This window comes from Propithecus coquereli, unplaced genomic scaffold, assembly GCF_000956105.1.
Source record: "Propithecus coquereli isolate 6110/MARCELLA unplaced genomic scaffold, Pcoq_1.0 Scaffold200, whole genome shotgun sequence".
In the NCBI taxonomy this organism is placed as follows: domain Eukaryota; kingdom Metazoa; phylum Chordata; class Mammalia; order Primates; family Indriidae; genus Propithecus; species Propithecus coquereli.
The window spans coordinates 880545-896786 of NW_012144968.1; the positions used below are offsets into that span (position 1 = coordinate 880545).

The 16242-nt window shown below is 32.9% G+C and overlaps 1 protein-coding gene across 1 annotated transcript in view; it reads left to right on the forward strand.

Moving 5' to 3' along the window:
• TRDN (triadin) overlaps positions 1-16242 on the forward strand; it is a 442356-nt gene that overhangs the window by 283772 nt on the left and 142342 nt on the right. Inside the window, exons 16-20 of the mRNA XM_012643801.1 lie at positions 4853-4882; positions 9958-9987; positions 10708-10728; positions 14363-14395; positions 14522-14548. Coding sequence (XP_012499255.1) covers positions 4853-4882; positions 9958-9987; positions 10708-10728; positions 14363-14395; positions 14522-14548 — 141 coding nt within the window. The remainder of the gene's footprint in view (positions 1-4852; positions 4883-9957; positions 9988-10707; positions 10729-14362; positions 14396-14521; positions 14549-16242) is intronic.

Genomic DNA, 16242 nt, shown 5'->3' on the forward strand with positions numbered 1-16242 from the left:
TTATCACTTACTAATATCTTTGGAGAATTAAAAATGGTTTATTTTCAAACCATGACAAGAAACTTGATGAAAGTATAAATAAATGGCAAATGTTCTGCCTTTGTCATCTGTGAAAACTTTACAGAACACACTTAGAAAATAAAAGGTAAAATATTTACTGGAAAAGATCCTTATCTTCTTTCCTATATGAGATTATACAATATCAAGCAATAAAGGAGATACATATAGGCAGCAGTACAGTTGTTTCTGGGTAGAAGGCCCTTATAGCATACTCCTTAGAATATCACATTATATAGGTTCAATGTTTTGCATCTGACCAAAATTTTTCTGCTATATTTAACCCTGGATCCAACTATATGTAGAATTATGTTAATAAATATTGGTAAAATGGGTTTGCTAAATGCCATTTGACTCAATTATGTTGTTTATGAACAATATATGCTAGAATGGTTAAGAGCTATAATACCAGATTTTAGTTTCATGTTGATTACCGATTCAATAAAACTTGTTTCTCTCTAGGAATGTTTTGATGGACAATGTAACAAATATTGTAGAAAGCAGAAAGGCAGGGCAAATATTAACACTTCCGTTTTTTAATACGTGAAAATGCAGCTCAAAGAGTGAATTCCTCAAACAAATGACTACCAGTTTAAGGAATCATTGCTGTTAATGTATATATATTCTCATAAAAAATGCAATCAATTTCTGTTTTGACACATACTTCTGAGGACCATAGTATAGATGTGGAAATATGACTTGAGGCAGGAATTTAGTGTTACTTCAGGCTCATATTAGGAGGGTTCAAGAGGAAGAAATTGAAAAGATATCTGAAAACTTGCTTCCAGTTTGGGGTTGAGCTATGGGCTCTTTGTTTCAACATTTAAATTACAGTGGACAAGGCAGCCTAAGAACTTAGACTTCTGGAATAAAAGATTTATTATTGACTGAATAGTAACCTAGAGTTTCAAAGTCTTGTTAGAACTATCCTTGTAAGGAAATTAGATGAAAGTATTGATTAAGCACAGTGAACAAAACAAGAGTTGGGTACTGTATGTACATATTAACTAAAACAACAACGATGCACCAAAACAAGAATACATATCATTTGTGTCATTGAAGAGCCTCTGTAAATCTTTCTTAAATGTGTTTTTTAACACCATAGGCATATAGTTAAATTATGCATAGAAATATTATTTGCAGGTACTCCATGTGGAGACAGAACTTAAACACAATTGGCATAATCCTATAGTAGATGGATGTTTTTGAAGTATCAAGTGACAAAATTGATAATGATGTTAGTAGTGTGATTAAAGGCTAGATTGTATTTGTTCTTGCATTTACTTTTAACTTTTCTAACAAACAAAATATTACAAAACTTGGTTTTACATAAATATGTATGTATATATGTTCATGTATAGTTATGATTATTATTAAGATTTATCACATTGACTTTGGAAGTATATTTAAAAAATTATTTTAGTAAAGTTTTGAGGCACTGATAAGACTATGAAATAAATATCTCTCTACTGAAGTAAGTTACAATTTGGAGATGTAAGAAATTTAAGTAATATCATAAGTAGAATACTGTGTAGTACTGAAATGAATTGTAGAGAACTTAAATGCCGTATGAGTTAAGACAAAGTGACTTTTAGTAAGAGTTGGTGGTTGAGGGAGTCATCAAGGATGAGGGGTGACTTGACTTGGGTTGGGAATGGCAGAGGACAAAAGCATTGCTGGTGGGTAGATGGCTTAAGTAACTATGAAGAAAGCAATAACTATGAAAGACTGTTGGCTGTTATCAAGACATGAGATAATGACCTCAAGTAGGATGGTGGCAATGACGTAAGAAAAAAAGTGCAAACATGATAAATATTTGGAATAAATAATGTTTGATAGGATATATACAATGAAACAAAGGAAAGAGTAAAAATGGTGCCAAGCTTTGGAGCCTGGGTGAATAGGAAGATGGTAATTGTCATAAATAATAAGTTCCAGGCTAAGGAATTAGCTTAAGGGAAAAGATTCAATCTTCAGCAGGTTAATGTTGAGCCAACCAAGAGCAATCAGGCAGTGATTTTTCTGTAGCCAATTAGATCTTAGGTGGGAGATCAATCTAGTTCACAGATATTACATAAGATATTGTGTTGAAGAAATGGAATGTAGACCCAAATTGGAAAGGAAGGTGAGAAATAAGAAATTATTTTTTAATAAGTTTGGCGTAATGTCTGGTAGACATCTATTGCGATTAAAATGCCTGAGAAAGGAGAGAAGCCATATGGAACTTGGCTTAAAGATGGAATTATATGCACCCTGTGTTAGTGTATTTCCACTGGCTTTTTTCTGTAGTATTAAAAATTTTCTATACACTACTAAAAGAAGGTAGAAGGAGAGCAACAATAATAAAAACCTGAAATATTAGCCATTAAACTCTCATTAGTATGTGAAAACCAAGAGCCCAATTATTGAGAACCGTATCTATTCACTAAATTCAGCAATATCCAATCACATAATCCAGGTAAGCAGATTAGAATAAGGCAAGATCAGTGGAGGGACAGCATTAGGACATGTGGAACACAACCATTCTGGAAACAGCTGGATCCCAACACCCTGGTTTTGATTGGCTCATGACATTCCAGATGACAATGAGTGAAAGACATCCACCTTCAAGGTATCCAGGGCAACTCAAGAAGGCAGGGCCCCTTATGACAGAATAGGTCAAATTCCCTCATTCAGCTCTTCCCCATTGTCGCTATAAAGGGGAAACTGAAACTATCAAAGAATATAAGAATGGAAAAAAGGAAAATGCATGTACATACATACATGTCTGCACTGGCACATGTATATGTACAAATTGCTCTTCTTGAATTATCAGAAAATTTCAATGTAGCTAAAAAAGATTTTCCTAATTCCTGAAGGGATTTAGGTTTCAGAGGCTTTTTCTTCTTGTAGAATTTGTAACAAATAATGGTTTTGCAAAATGTATTCACATTCTCAGCCACCTTTTGGCATTGGCCAAAGCCTCAGTCGGGTTGCCCTACAGAAGTGGGTTGATGGTTAAGCTGATAAAGTTTATGCTCCAGGGTACTCACTGGCCAGGGCCCCTTCAAGGACCTGGGGATAAACCACAACAATTTTCATTTGTAATTTTGTGTTGTTTTATTTTGTCCTTCTTCATGTCCACCCTCTAATCCAAATTGTAGAAAATATCACTTAAATTATGGGAAATATTGTGGAAATAATCATAGGAGAAAAAGCAAAAAACCTCTTGTAGCATCTAATAGGACATTACCATTTCACCATTTCTTTTCCTTATTCTACAAATACTAGACAAATTGTGAACATTCATGTGAATTCTAGAACCAAAATGTATACTTGTTAGATGATTTTTAAAATTATGAAGTTTTTAGAAGGAAATTCTTATTTGCAAACTAAAGAACGGACAGCAAAGAAGTTCATTGAGTCAAACTCACAGTACTTGTTGAAATTATGCCTTGTGGCTTTGAAATCCATCAGACAGTGCCCACATCTTTTAATTCATTTTATCGTTATTTTTATTATTAGCCTCATTGCATCATTGGAATAGATGAATCTTTAATTTAAAGACATTATCAGTATAAATCCTTTATACATTTTGTGTATTATTAGTTAAAACTACATGACAAAGAAACAAATGTCACAAAATAGAGTTAATTTATTTGTAAATTCATGGTTTTGCTACAAAAGTAACAGTGTATCAATAATATTTAGAAAGTAGAGAAAAACAACCTGTAATAAATTAAAATATATTTTCTTCGTATCTTTTTTTCCTGATTTTTAGAGCCTATTCTGCTACTTACTCTCTGTATGAACATGTGCAAATCATTTTAATGTCTCCAAGGCTTAGTTTCTTGCTTTGGGCTGCCTTTATTACAAGGCTGTCGTGAAGACCAAATGAGAGGATGTATCTGAAAGTGCTTTGGCAATTGTAGCACAGAATAAATGTCCATAGTAGTCCTGGATGTTGTCTCTAAGTGGTCCCCAATATTCTATTCCACTCAGGTTGGATTACTCCCCTGGGAAATGCACCTTCTCAGATTCAACTAATGTGGCCTAAGACTTCTCCAAATGGGTTTGGCTCCTAAATGAATACTACACAGAACCAAGGGTCATTTTGCTTGGAACAATCCCAAGCTTACTGCGCACAAATGTTTCTGGTAAAACCCATAAACTATACCTTGGATCTAGATTTAGATTCATGGTCCAGAATGAGATGAATGCCACCATAGAGGAAGTAAGAATTCAGAGGTGATTAAAGTGTTCTGTCCTTTTCCTCTATGTAAAAGATGGCATAAATTTACCAAAAGGAAGCTGAGATATCTATTTCCCCTTCCTAAATTAAGACATTTAGACACTGTTCCTGTAAATGCAAATGTAGACTACCCATTGCTATAAAATTCCTCAGTAGCTAGGCACAGATAATTTCTGGAATATCACCTTCATTTTTTTATTGATCCAGTCATAGTCTGCGTTTTATGACCTTTTAGAAGTAATTGTGGTTTTCTCAGAGGTAACAATTTAAAACCTCAAATGAACTTATACTAAGCACATACTTATAAATTTGACATCCTGTCTATGTAACAATTTATTTTTATTCTTATTTTGCCATAAATATATCTTTATTTCTGGGTTTTAAAGTAACCTTTATATGAAATAATAGTTTCAGTTTACATCAATTACAGATTTGGATTGATTAGTTAGTGCCTAGTTGACCACTGAATTTATGAATGCATGCAATACATTCTCATATTCTTAGGAGTATTCTGAGGAATGTTCATTTAATATTTTTAATGCTATTTTCTTTTCATTATTTCAGCAGCAACTAAAAAGGATGAAAAGAAGGAAGGTATGTTTTATGCAAAATCCTACTGTGCCTTTTGTGAGAACAATTTACCAATATTCCCAGCTGGGTTTTGACTGCTATCCTGCCTATATTCCCTTTGGATAACTGGTTCTATTATGTGCATACATTTTATATGAATGTACTTTTTCTACCTCACCTCACACAAAAGGGTGAGCTACTTCTTAAAAGTAATTTTAGTCAAGTCTTTCCCAAGATACAAGGGATAAAACACAGCCTCTCAAAATCCTAGGCCTCCTACTCTGTTGGCAGTTTTATTAAATTTCAAGATGTAAAATACAAACCCCATTCTCATTGGCATTCAAACAAAAGTATTAAAAGCCTTTTGAGTATATGATAAAGTCAAATCACAATTTCACAGCTTTAAGCTTTATATCTGTTTGTCCCCCATTGCTATGCCTGTAGGATTTTTTTGTTCTATTTTTCCTGGCTTATATACCTCATTTCATTTTTTCTTTCTTTTTTAAAAAATTGCCCATAATTAATATGCAATATTGGAATAGTTTGGGCAGAACTCTGCCTATGTAGATTCAAGTGATCCAGCGTCCATGACCAGCTGCAAAACATAAAACAGTCACCTTTATAGGCACCAACACTGAACTTCTGGTGTAAGCTCTAATCCCATTTTTTTCTATGTCCCTGGCATTTAGTCTTCCAGAATTTCCAATTTGACTGAACAAATCTTCATTCATAGCCTCCAGTTCTCCATTGGCAACTTCACATTGCCCTTTGTGACCTCTCATTGAGCTCCTCACTGGGCTCCCCTCCTTCTTATTCTGGGAGGATCACAAGACATCCTGTCAAGACTCAAATTAGCTGCGGTTCAAACCTTTGCCTGCGTGGCCTGGCCTGCATGGACATGTGCAAGGGCTCCCTGGCGGAATTGTTACCCTACATTCCTGCCCACTTTCTTCCTTTATGCATCATATACTTCATCTGTGAAAAGATACTCTCTATTTTGTACATATAATGTTTCATCTTTCTGTTGTTTTTGCTGTTATCCTGACAGAGCTTACCTTTTTCTTTTCATTCTATGAATATTCAATTTTTTTATAGCTCGGGATAAATTCTCCTTTCTCTGAGAAATCTATCTGATCCTAATGAAAAATACTTTCTCTCATCAATAATCTCCCATCTGTATCTCTCTGCTATCACTTATTTCTTGCCACCTTGTACTTCATGTTTCTTTTATTTATTTTTCTGTTACTCTAATTGGCATAAGTCTTTTGTCTAAAGGGACCATGTCCAATTCATTTTTATTCCCTATAGGGACTAACATGTTTCCTTAGCTTGCATATTGCTCAAAAAAATATATACTTTGTGAATGAATCAGTAATATCTAGGACTCTTAAGATAAATATAATAGCCACAAGAAATATGAATAAGTATCCATTTTCTAAAATAAGAGGCAAAGAATGATTAATGATGATGATGATGATGATGATGATGGTTATGAGGTACATTCCACTAAGTTTTTTAGGTTTGGAAAATCATAATCAACTATTGACTATTTCATCATACATGATCACTAGCTGCTACTTGGGTTTGTACTAAGAGATCTAGGTAGATCTCATTTATCTAAACTCAGTTTGATTGGTGAATTCTCAGGGGCTGGAATTGTGGAAATTCCAGGTTATATTCTGAAGAATAGAATTCCACTGAAAATTAGCCAGATGGATTTATTGTTTACTATAACTAGAGCAAGTAGAGTTGAGTACTTGTGAGAATTAGTTCTTGGTTCTAGGGCTTCAGAACTGAGATCTGAAGAGAAATCATGCTGAAAAACAGAGCAAAATGTCTGGTATTGTAATTGAATAAAGATATCAATCAGGCACGTTCCACAGAAAAAGATGGGGTACTCCATTACCAGCAATAGTAGAGTACCAGAGAGTTAATTTTTTTCCTTCGATATAAATTGGCATTTTATTTTCCTCTGGCATCACTTGTGAACATAAAAGGCCATACCTGATATATCGTTAAAGATGAGTGAGTGACAGATTGAACAGATTGCGAACATATCACTGCTTTTAAATCACAGGTGCTGAGGGCCTCGATGTGCTTAATAAAAGACTGTTGTTCAGATTATTGGGCAGATGGTCTTGAGGGAAGTATATTCACCAAGTAAGCCTTCATAATATTTTTAAGCTATTTTAGCAAAGATTGCTGAAAGGGAATGATGAAGTTTAATAGCATGAGTATTACCGTCTAGTACTAATAGCTCCTCAGGGTCAATATATGATTTTTCAATATGAAGCAGTATATTTTTTGGTTTCTCAAATACTTTGCTTGTATAATTCAGTTGCACTGTTGACTCCTAGAGAAAAGACATAACTTTATGATGACGTTTTAAGTAAATTTCACTATAGCTCTCAGTTATTACAGCAAATATATAGAACTTTTTAAAGACCTACTTGGTAAGATCATGGCTCGTTATTTTTTACATTTCTACTTGATGAAATGTTTTATTTTATCTCAATAAGTGCTATCATTTACCTAATGCTGGGCTTCATATTATGTTTTATTCTTTAATTTCATTACAACTGATATCTAATAAAATATATTATTGATTCTTATTAGTGAGAAGAAAGGCAGATTAAAAATAACAGACATTTCATAGATACACATATGGTATTGAACTTTCGATGCCTACCCCATCCCAGCATCAAGTCTGAGAATTGGAAATGATCTTGTTCTAAGCTGCCATGTTTCATCCTCTGTTTGTTCCACCACTTTTCCCAAGCTTTATGTTCAATTTATTCCTTAATGACCATGTGCTCTCCATATCTTCTTGTGTTTTCCATATTTATTGGCTATATTCTGGATTCAAAAGATTGTTCAGTGAAGATCACATGGCTATTTGGGCAGGCAGAAATCCTACTTCAGTATACTAGAGTCAAACTACTTGATAACTCACCATGGGCATTGACCTACCCACTTCATATTTTCAGCTGTTGTGCTATAAGTATCTATGTTTTAAATAGAAGTGACCACTGTGTATTATTAATATATATTTAGGCATATGACAAAGATGCTATTTTTCATGCTCTTATATGAAACTTTTATATAATATTTTTCTATATATTTGAATTGCTTGCTTATCCAATCAGCATAATTACTCAAAAAGAAAATGAATGAGAAAATGCTTGCAAAGCATGTATGTTTTAGATAGCAAATTTAGCCTACTCAGTTACAGTTCCTGATGAGAAACTAAATTGCAAGGAGAAGATTATTTTAGATTGTTTTTCAGGGTGGGGATTAATTAAGAAAAATCTAGTCTAAAATTATTTTTACTGTACCATGCTGGACACAATAGTGTTTAATAAATGTTTACTGAATAAATAAATGTTTTGTTTCAGGAAACTATTATTTTTCAAATCAAGGTTTGTTTGTTTTTTGCCCTCATACATTAAACATATCCCTATTATAGAAAAATTAGAAATTCAGAATGAGGAGGAATGAAACCTTGCCTAATTTCTTAATCTGTACACAACTACCATTAGTCCGTTGGCATATTTTTCTCTAATCTGTCTTCACATATATACTCACATGCACACAAAAAGACATTTTATGATATATTTTTATTTTCATCTTGCTTTATTCAGTTTATGCTATTTAGCTAATATTTTCCAGATTTGACATAATTTAAAAAACATTATTTTAATGACTGTGTATTTTTCTATTGTGTGGATATTCCACAAATTCTTAAACAGTTCCCCTATATCTCAGAAGGTGCTGTTTAGTATTTCCGTTATTTAGAAGTGTAAAGCAGTATCATGAAAAAGCATCTTTCTACATATATTTTTGTGATAATATTGCATTTTCCTCTATGTATTCCTAGAAATAGAATTACTCATCAAAAAGCATGCTCATTTTTATGACTTTCAGGATTTTTTTCTAAGTTGCTTGCCTAAACTGTATTTCCAGCTTACACTTCTATGAAAGTGGGGTGTTGCTTTCACCACACTGTCAGTGCCATTGGTTACCATGTTTTCATGAAACAACTTTGTTGACCATTTAACTGCCTTTTGTGAATAAACAGTGAGTACATTTTTATCTTCAAACACTTAAGGTCTATTACTTCATCATGGAAGTAAAGTCATGATACCTCTACATCACTATAATGCACAAATCCAATGCACTATGACACAAATCCATTAACTTGCAAATTATTAGTGAATATCTACTGTTCTAGGTTCTAAGCCAGAAAATTGTAATCCAGAAAATCATTTATCACTTTTTGCAAGTATTAATTCGTAGTTCATTATTATGGTTCTAATTTCAATAGTAGAGAATTTCAAAATTAAGTTACAAAAGAGGCAAAAGAAAGGACAAAAAAGATAAGAAGTAAAATATTCCAAACAAAATTTTGAGTTAAGTTGCTTCCATCCTAAAATAAATGAGGTCAAAAGCCTCTTGTTTTTATTTCCAAGTGATAAGAACACAGAGTTTCATGGCCTGAATAATGGAAAATAATAAATTTCTTGGATCTAAGCTGAACATTCATCCACTAAAAATAAAATAGATGTTTTTTGGCCGCTAGATACACATTATGACATAGCGGTTACAAATATAATAATGTATTCATCAGTAACCCATGAGCCAACACCAATCTCTTTCTTTTCCATTATAACAGAAGTATCTGAATATCCTCATTGGAAAGGTATTGATTATTCAAAGAGAGTACAATGCCATACGCCTGGACTACCTTAGATTGAACAAATGAAAAAACTTCAAGCTAACTGATCCATAAATTACTGACTTTGACTTTTTATTAAAAGGTCATTAACTTCTATAGGCAGACTGAAATCTCTATACAAATTATAGGTGAATATTTTGTTCCATATTTTATACTTCAAGGACTTTCTCATCTCCTGCCACACTCTAATACTCATTCTCACAAAAGCAGAATAGTTTCTCTTTAAGCCTCATATTTTGTAAATACATCATGTAATCAATTTATTTTGTTGAAAATTATTTCAGTGCTTATGGAAATTTGTTGTGAGCTAATAATTTGTTGATTTATCATATTTATTTTATCAACTTTATTTTTGTGTTTTCAGATTCCAAGAAAACCAAAAAACCTACAGAAGGTACTGAAAATATTTCCTTTTTCTGTCATATCTGATGAACCCTAAAAATAACATTATTTCTTAAGGATTAACATAGAGAAAATATTATAAATGGTACAGAGGAGAGAGAGAAAAATACTGTGATTAATAGAGAGAGTGAGAGAAAGAGTCGAATCTTTTCTGACAATGCTGCTGTGAGAAACACTTGGCAGTAATAAAAAATAAATACTGCATATATTTACCTTTCATTGTAATTATTTTTAAAGAAATATTTACTTGGCAAGAAATTGAACCATGTTTAGTATCAAACATCTACTTTACTAGAAAGCATATATTCAATTAATTTTGGATACACCAACATCAATTAGGAGCTAAATTGTTCCTTTAAGTATTGAATGGAATCATAACTCATTTGGCAAGTATATCTGTGTCCCCGGACTTGTTCCCGTGTGTTTATGTGTACAATGAGTTCATGTGTTCACATGTGTTTAAGAAGACTACCAGGTATAAATAATTTAAAATGGTTAACCAGTATAATCCAAGGCTAATTCATTGTCAAATAATGTTTTTCAATCAAATTATGGAAGCACCTATGATAATTGACAATACTTCAGGGCACCATTCACTGTGAATTTAAGGGGAAGGAGGTTAGAAAAATAATGGTCTAATCAATATGGTGCGTAGTAAATTTTATTTTTAAAGGTTTTAGGAGCAATGACTTTCTGTTTATATTTCTTTCAGCAGAACAACCCAAGGGAAAAAGTAAGGAAATGCATGAAAAGTGTATTTGGGTACATCTTTTTTCTTTTTACTGCTATTATTGGCCTGTTGATATATTAACATTTAGACCTGCAGTTTTCAATCTGCCTTGCCTATGTTTTATGCATGTGAACTCTGCTTGTTGTTTTTGTCAAAATTAAAGAATACACAACCTGGAGAGTAGACTGAAAATCCAGCAATCATCCTTAGAGCCCATTTTCAAACTCATGCAATCATCTAATAACACTATTCACAGGCTCATGATGAAAAATACAACTGCATTCCATTAACTCAAACTGTCATGTTTTTGTAAATTTAATCTTCTTAATCTGGTTAGTTCTCAGTCTTCAGAAAATACTGAACAGAAGTTCTTTGCCAGGCTACTTTTACAACCTCTTTCCTATTATCTTTCTTCTTGTAATTCATACATATTTTGGCATGTTCACATGATGATATATGACATTTTGTCCATACATGATTTTGCCCCCATAGGCACTATGGGCTATGTCTAACAATGTTGCTTGGGATCCATATCTTAAGTCTTACCCACTGTTGCTTTAGCACATTATTAAACCTGTTTGCTGATAATTTAGTAAAACTCAATGTCTTGAGATTGTGTCTTTTGCAAATATAGGTTCTCCTCTGAAGAAAGTAGGAAATATTTAACAAATGAAAACAAAAAAACCAACTTAACTCTATTCAATTAGCCATTAAAAATCAACACATTTCCAGCAGTATAGAAGTTTTAAGATCCTACTATCAAGAACATGTTCTAAAGTGCACACCAATTTTTAAAAACATTTATGTATGCTTTGGCCCTGCAAAAACTTAGGACACTGAGACATTCTATGTCATAAAAATGCTCTAAAATGCTCTGTGGAGAGACTCATGAAATTATACAACTCAGCCAGGGGGAGCAATCCATCGATAGAGAAGTATGTGTTCATACAGTCTTAGATTTATTTGTGTGCATGGTTGCTGGTAAGTATTGGCACAGGATACCAGAAATCTCTCTATAAACAACGGCACCAGCAGGAAAATGGAGGACAACTGGAGATTTGAAAAATTGTATTAAATTTTTATATATGTATAAATAACACCTTAAGGCCCTCACTTTATTGCAGTCTATATGATTTAAAAGCTCCTGCTGACACACTGCAATTCCTTGGCAATCATCCGGGCACTGATGTATTTAATAAATAAACATGCCTTGCCAGGCATTAATTCACAACTCAACTGTTTCCCTTGTCTGTGGTTTGTGATTTAGGCAGTGATAGGGAGAAGAAATAGCTTTCTTCAAAACAATTATTAGTTCTTTTCAAATTAAAGTATTTTCTCTGGTTTATCATCTAGACTTGCCTTTATTATTGTTATTATTGTATCTTTCATTTGTTTGATTTTTTTTGTCTCCAAGATCACTTCACCCAATTACACACTCCAGTCCTATATTTTATTTTGCTTCTACTTTTCCAGTCATCACACTTTAAAAAGCTGTTCTTTCTGCACTTTATTTTTTTTTTGTCTTTTTTTTTTTATTTCAGCATGTTATGGGGGTACAGATGATTAGGTTACGTATGACGCCCTTACCCTCCCTCCCCCCCAAGTCCGAGCTTCAAGTGTGTCCATTCCCCTGGAGGTGCTCATCGCATATGCGACTGGCCCAGGTATTTTGGTATTTTGGTTTCAAATAGTCACCCAGCTCCTCCTTACTGACCCACACATGATGGCCCTTCTTCGCAGCCTGGGAAAAGTCTCCAGTTAGTAGTAGTGCCTTGAAGAAGAATACTTTGGCCCCAAGGTTGTGCATATGCCCGTCCCCTCCTCCCCCCTCCCCCCTCCCCCTGCCCAACATCTAATACATGTTATTCTTATATGTGCACTTAAATGTTGATCAGCTAATACCAGTTTGATGGTGAGTACATGTGGTGCTTGTACTTTAAAAGTATTTCATTTTAGAGAAACAGGATGAGGAGTACATGGGAGCTTCCTGTACATTTTGCAAATTCCTGTGATCTATAACTGCTTCCCAATTAGAAGTAAAAAAAAAAAAAAACAAGACTCAAAACGTCAATCATGGGCATGATTTGGCAGTCCCTGTAGAATTAAAGGGTAAATTAAATTATATTTCTTAAGATAATTCAATAATTACATCCAGAACTATTCCATATAATTAACCTTTTATTATGTTATATATAAAATGAGATCCTTTTCTTGCATATTGTTCCAAATCGGCACAGGTATTTTTCTGTTTATATGATGGCTTTCTCATAAGATTGGGATTGTTTTAACTTTGAGTCTTACATATAGCGGTATTCGATTTTGATGCATACCCAAACCTGCTTCCAGTAGATTTTTTTACTGTCATTACTTTACAAATTTCTTAGAAATGTTTTATAATTGGAGCTTCAGTTCAGCAATGGATTAAACAATGTATTTAATTGCTCTTCATTGACCAGACAACATTTAGTAATGTTCTTACTACTTTTAATTTTAGCCAAGTCACCTAATCTTCTTTTGACCGTCAACATTTGGTTAAGCCATTCATTTTATTTGTTTTACTGACTGCACACTATCTTAGAAGTGGATAAGTTGCACATTATACTCGCATGCCTATTATTACCACCTGATAACAAAATTGTACAATTGAAAGATTGAGGTGATGACCATGGAAGATTCTATTACATTTTGTTTCTAAAAGTGAGTCTGTAGAACTGTTTCAGCATAAATATCTTCTAGTCTTCAAAACCTATTCATTAAATAAAACTTTAAGAAATCTCTCCATTCCTTTCCCTTAAAATATCAGATAATAGTGTTTCTATGTTAAAGCATTTCTTGAAAATCTTCTTTTAAATTAATTTGACAAGCTTGTCAAGGCAAAATAAATAAGAATAGAAATGCAGATGATAGCTCTTCATATAAAATTAGTGCTTGCACTTCATATAAAATCAGTGCTTATTATAATGTAAATGTCAGCTTAATCTTAAGAATAGAATAATGCTTTGTCTCATATAATATTGACAAAAGTGGGTTTTTAAGAAGAAACACTATATAAAGAGGACCCTATAAGGAGCATTCGTCCTAAAAACAAGGCGAGTGTGTTTTGTTTCCCTCTAAAACATCTCAGTCTGTTTTAGTGTCTTAAATCTGCTTCAGTAAAGCCTTTGTCTTAACTAAATAAATATCTCTTCAATATGAGAAGAAGATCCTTAGAAGAGGTAGTACATATGAAATTTGTTCATCTTTATCTTTCTGAGAATTACTTTTAAAACAGCTGCAATAATTATCTTTTGTGCTTATTATTTTATCCCAAATTTTAATTTCATGTTGATATAATATGATAGCAAATTAAATTTTTTTTCTATCCTTTATGGACTATATTTTACTTTTCTGATCCAGGAAAATCTCAGTTCCTCTAATATTTTGAATGTTTTGGTGCTGCTCTATGAGAGAACTCACTCCTGAGGGAAATGGAAGGAAAGAATTATTCTAAATATACAATCTTATACTTTTCATGGCAGTTGTTACTAGTTGCTGCAATTTGGGATCAGCACATGCATTTCTCTTTATGTGAAAACAATTAAGTTGAGATTCATAAAACTGGAACAACAATAATGATAACAATAATAATATATTTCAGAACAGGAAAAGAAAGAAAAACACGTGGAACCAGGTAACTCTTTTTAAATTCTTCTATCCTCTTAATTTCATAATATTATTTAATTTGTAATTGAAAACTGAATTGCAATTGAATGACATGGAATGCTGATTTTTTTTTTCTTTTCTTGTTTGATAACAGCAAAATCACCAAAGAAGGAACACTCAGGTAAGTGAGACTGGTAAGACTCTTTCTACCTGATGTCCAATGATTATAAATGCTGCAGCCTCGGACAGGTAGTAAGGCAATGACAGTGAAGGGCAGATAATCCTTTCACCTCAGTCTTTTTTCAAGTTCATGACATGGCCTTAACATTAATGCAGTTTGAAAAAATGACAGCCAAATATGTTACACCCTTGCCACTCAATGTGTGTTCTGTGAACTAGCAGCATCAGGATCATCTAACAGGTTGTTAGAGATGTAGGATCTCCAGCAGCACCCCACACCTACCGAATCAGAATCTGCCAGTTCACGAGATCCCCAGTGGATTCATCCTTGTAGATTTGGGAAGCACTGTTTCACAGTGTAGTGTATAAACAAAACAAAACAAGAACAAAGCATTTTCTTTAAAATGCATTTTTATTGCTTTGCTTTTAAAATATGGAATATTCAATTCCAGTGAATATTCTCTCCCTATCCATAATGTTACTTAATAACATTTCTTTTTTGCTCTAGGGAGTTGCAGTTAAGAGTAGAGGTAGATTTTGCCCTGAATATATTTATATATTCTAATGAGAAAAAAAAATTAAATTGAGAGTCAAACAACCAAACAAAAACTAAAAGTACAAATGCAGTTGGTATGAATACCAAATAGCTTTCTTAAAGTTTCCTAGTATTTAACCTGCCCAATTAATCATTTCAAATGAAAATTTCTGAAATTTCTATTGACCTCATTTAAAAACATCGCCTGTTGATTTTGCGTGAGTAACTCCTACTCAAAGAGCTTCACTGAGATTTCTTTGTGTATTATGTGTGTGTGTGTACAGGCAGACAGTCTTACATAATGTCCATTAGTCATTCTCAATGTTATGTCAATAAACATGCAAATATAGATAAACCGTGGTCCCACTCTGTCATAAACCATAGTAAACCACAAGTTTGAAGCCACATTTCATTTTCTTTTTTGAAGTTTATAAAACTTCCTGAGACAACCCAAGACTGTTTATATGTCTCTCCAACTAGTTTTCTCACCTTTATAATAGTACTTAATATATTATTATAATCATATTATCTTTTCCTTTTTCTGATTTAAATAGTCAGAAATTAGAAAATAGAGACTATTTTTTACTTCTTTATATCCAGAGTGCCTATTATATTGCCAGCACACAGTGGGCACTGGATAATGATTGATTAGGTGAAAAGAGAAACAGCAAATAAAATAATCAAGTTTTGTAAAATTTGAAAATTGACTTTCAAATAATTTGCAAGATGGAATAATGGCACATTTCACCATTTCACATTAACAGTCAGGCTATTTAGCCTTTGGGAAGGAATATCTGTCTACCTTGCAGATGACAGCATATTTGTTCACGAGTTCATTCCCACAAGTGTGACAAACACATATTCTCACTTATGTACATATGCAGGGAGCTGAAATAGAGCATATATCATAGAAACATGGAGAAACATACAAAGTGACTATGGTGTAACCAGTTTTAAGAGTTTTAATAGCTAAATATTACTATCTACTAGTAAACCTGACAAATACAGTAATTTAAATTACTTGAAATCATTATCTGTTATTTTTAAGGTGTGATTACAGTGCAGCAACTTAGCAGTAATTAGGTTTATTTTTAAAATTAAAATCATTGGATAATTTATCAAGTAAATTCATTCTTTTCATACCATTTCATAGACTTTGA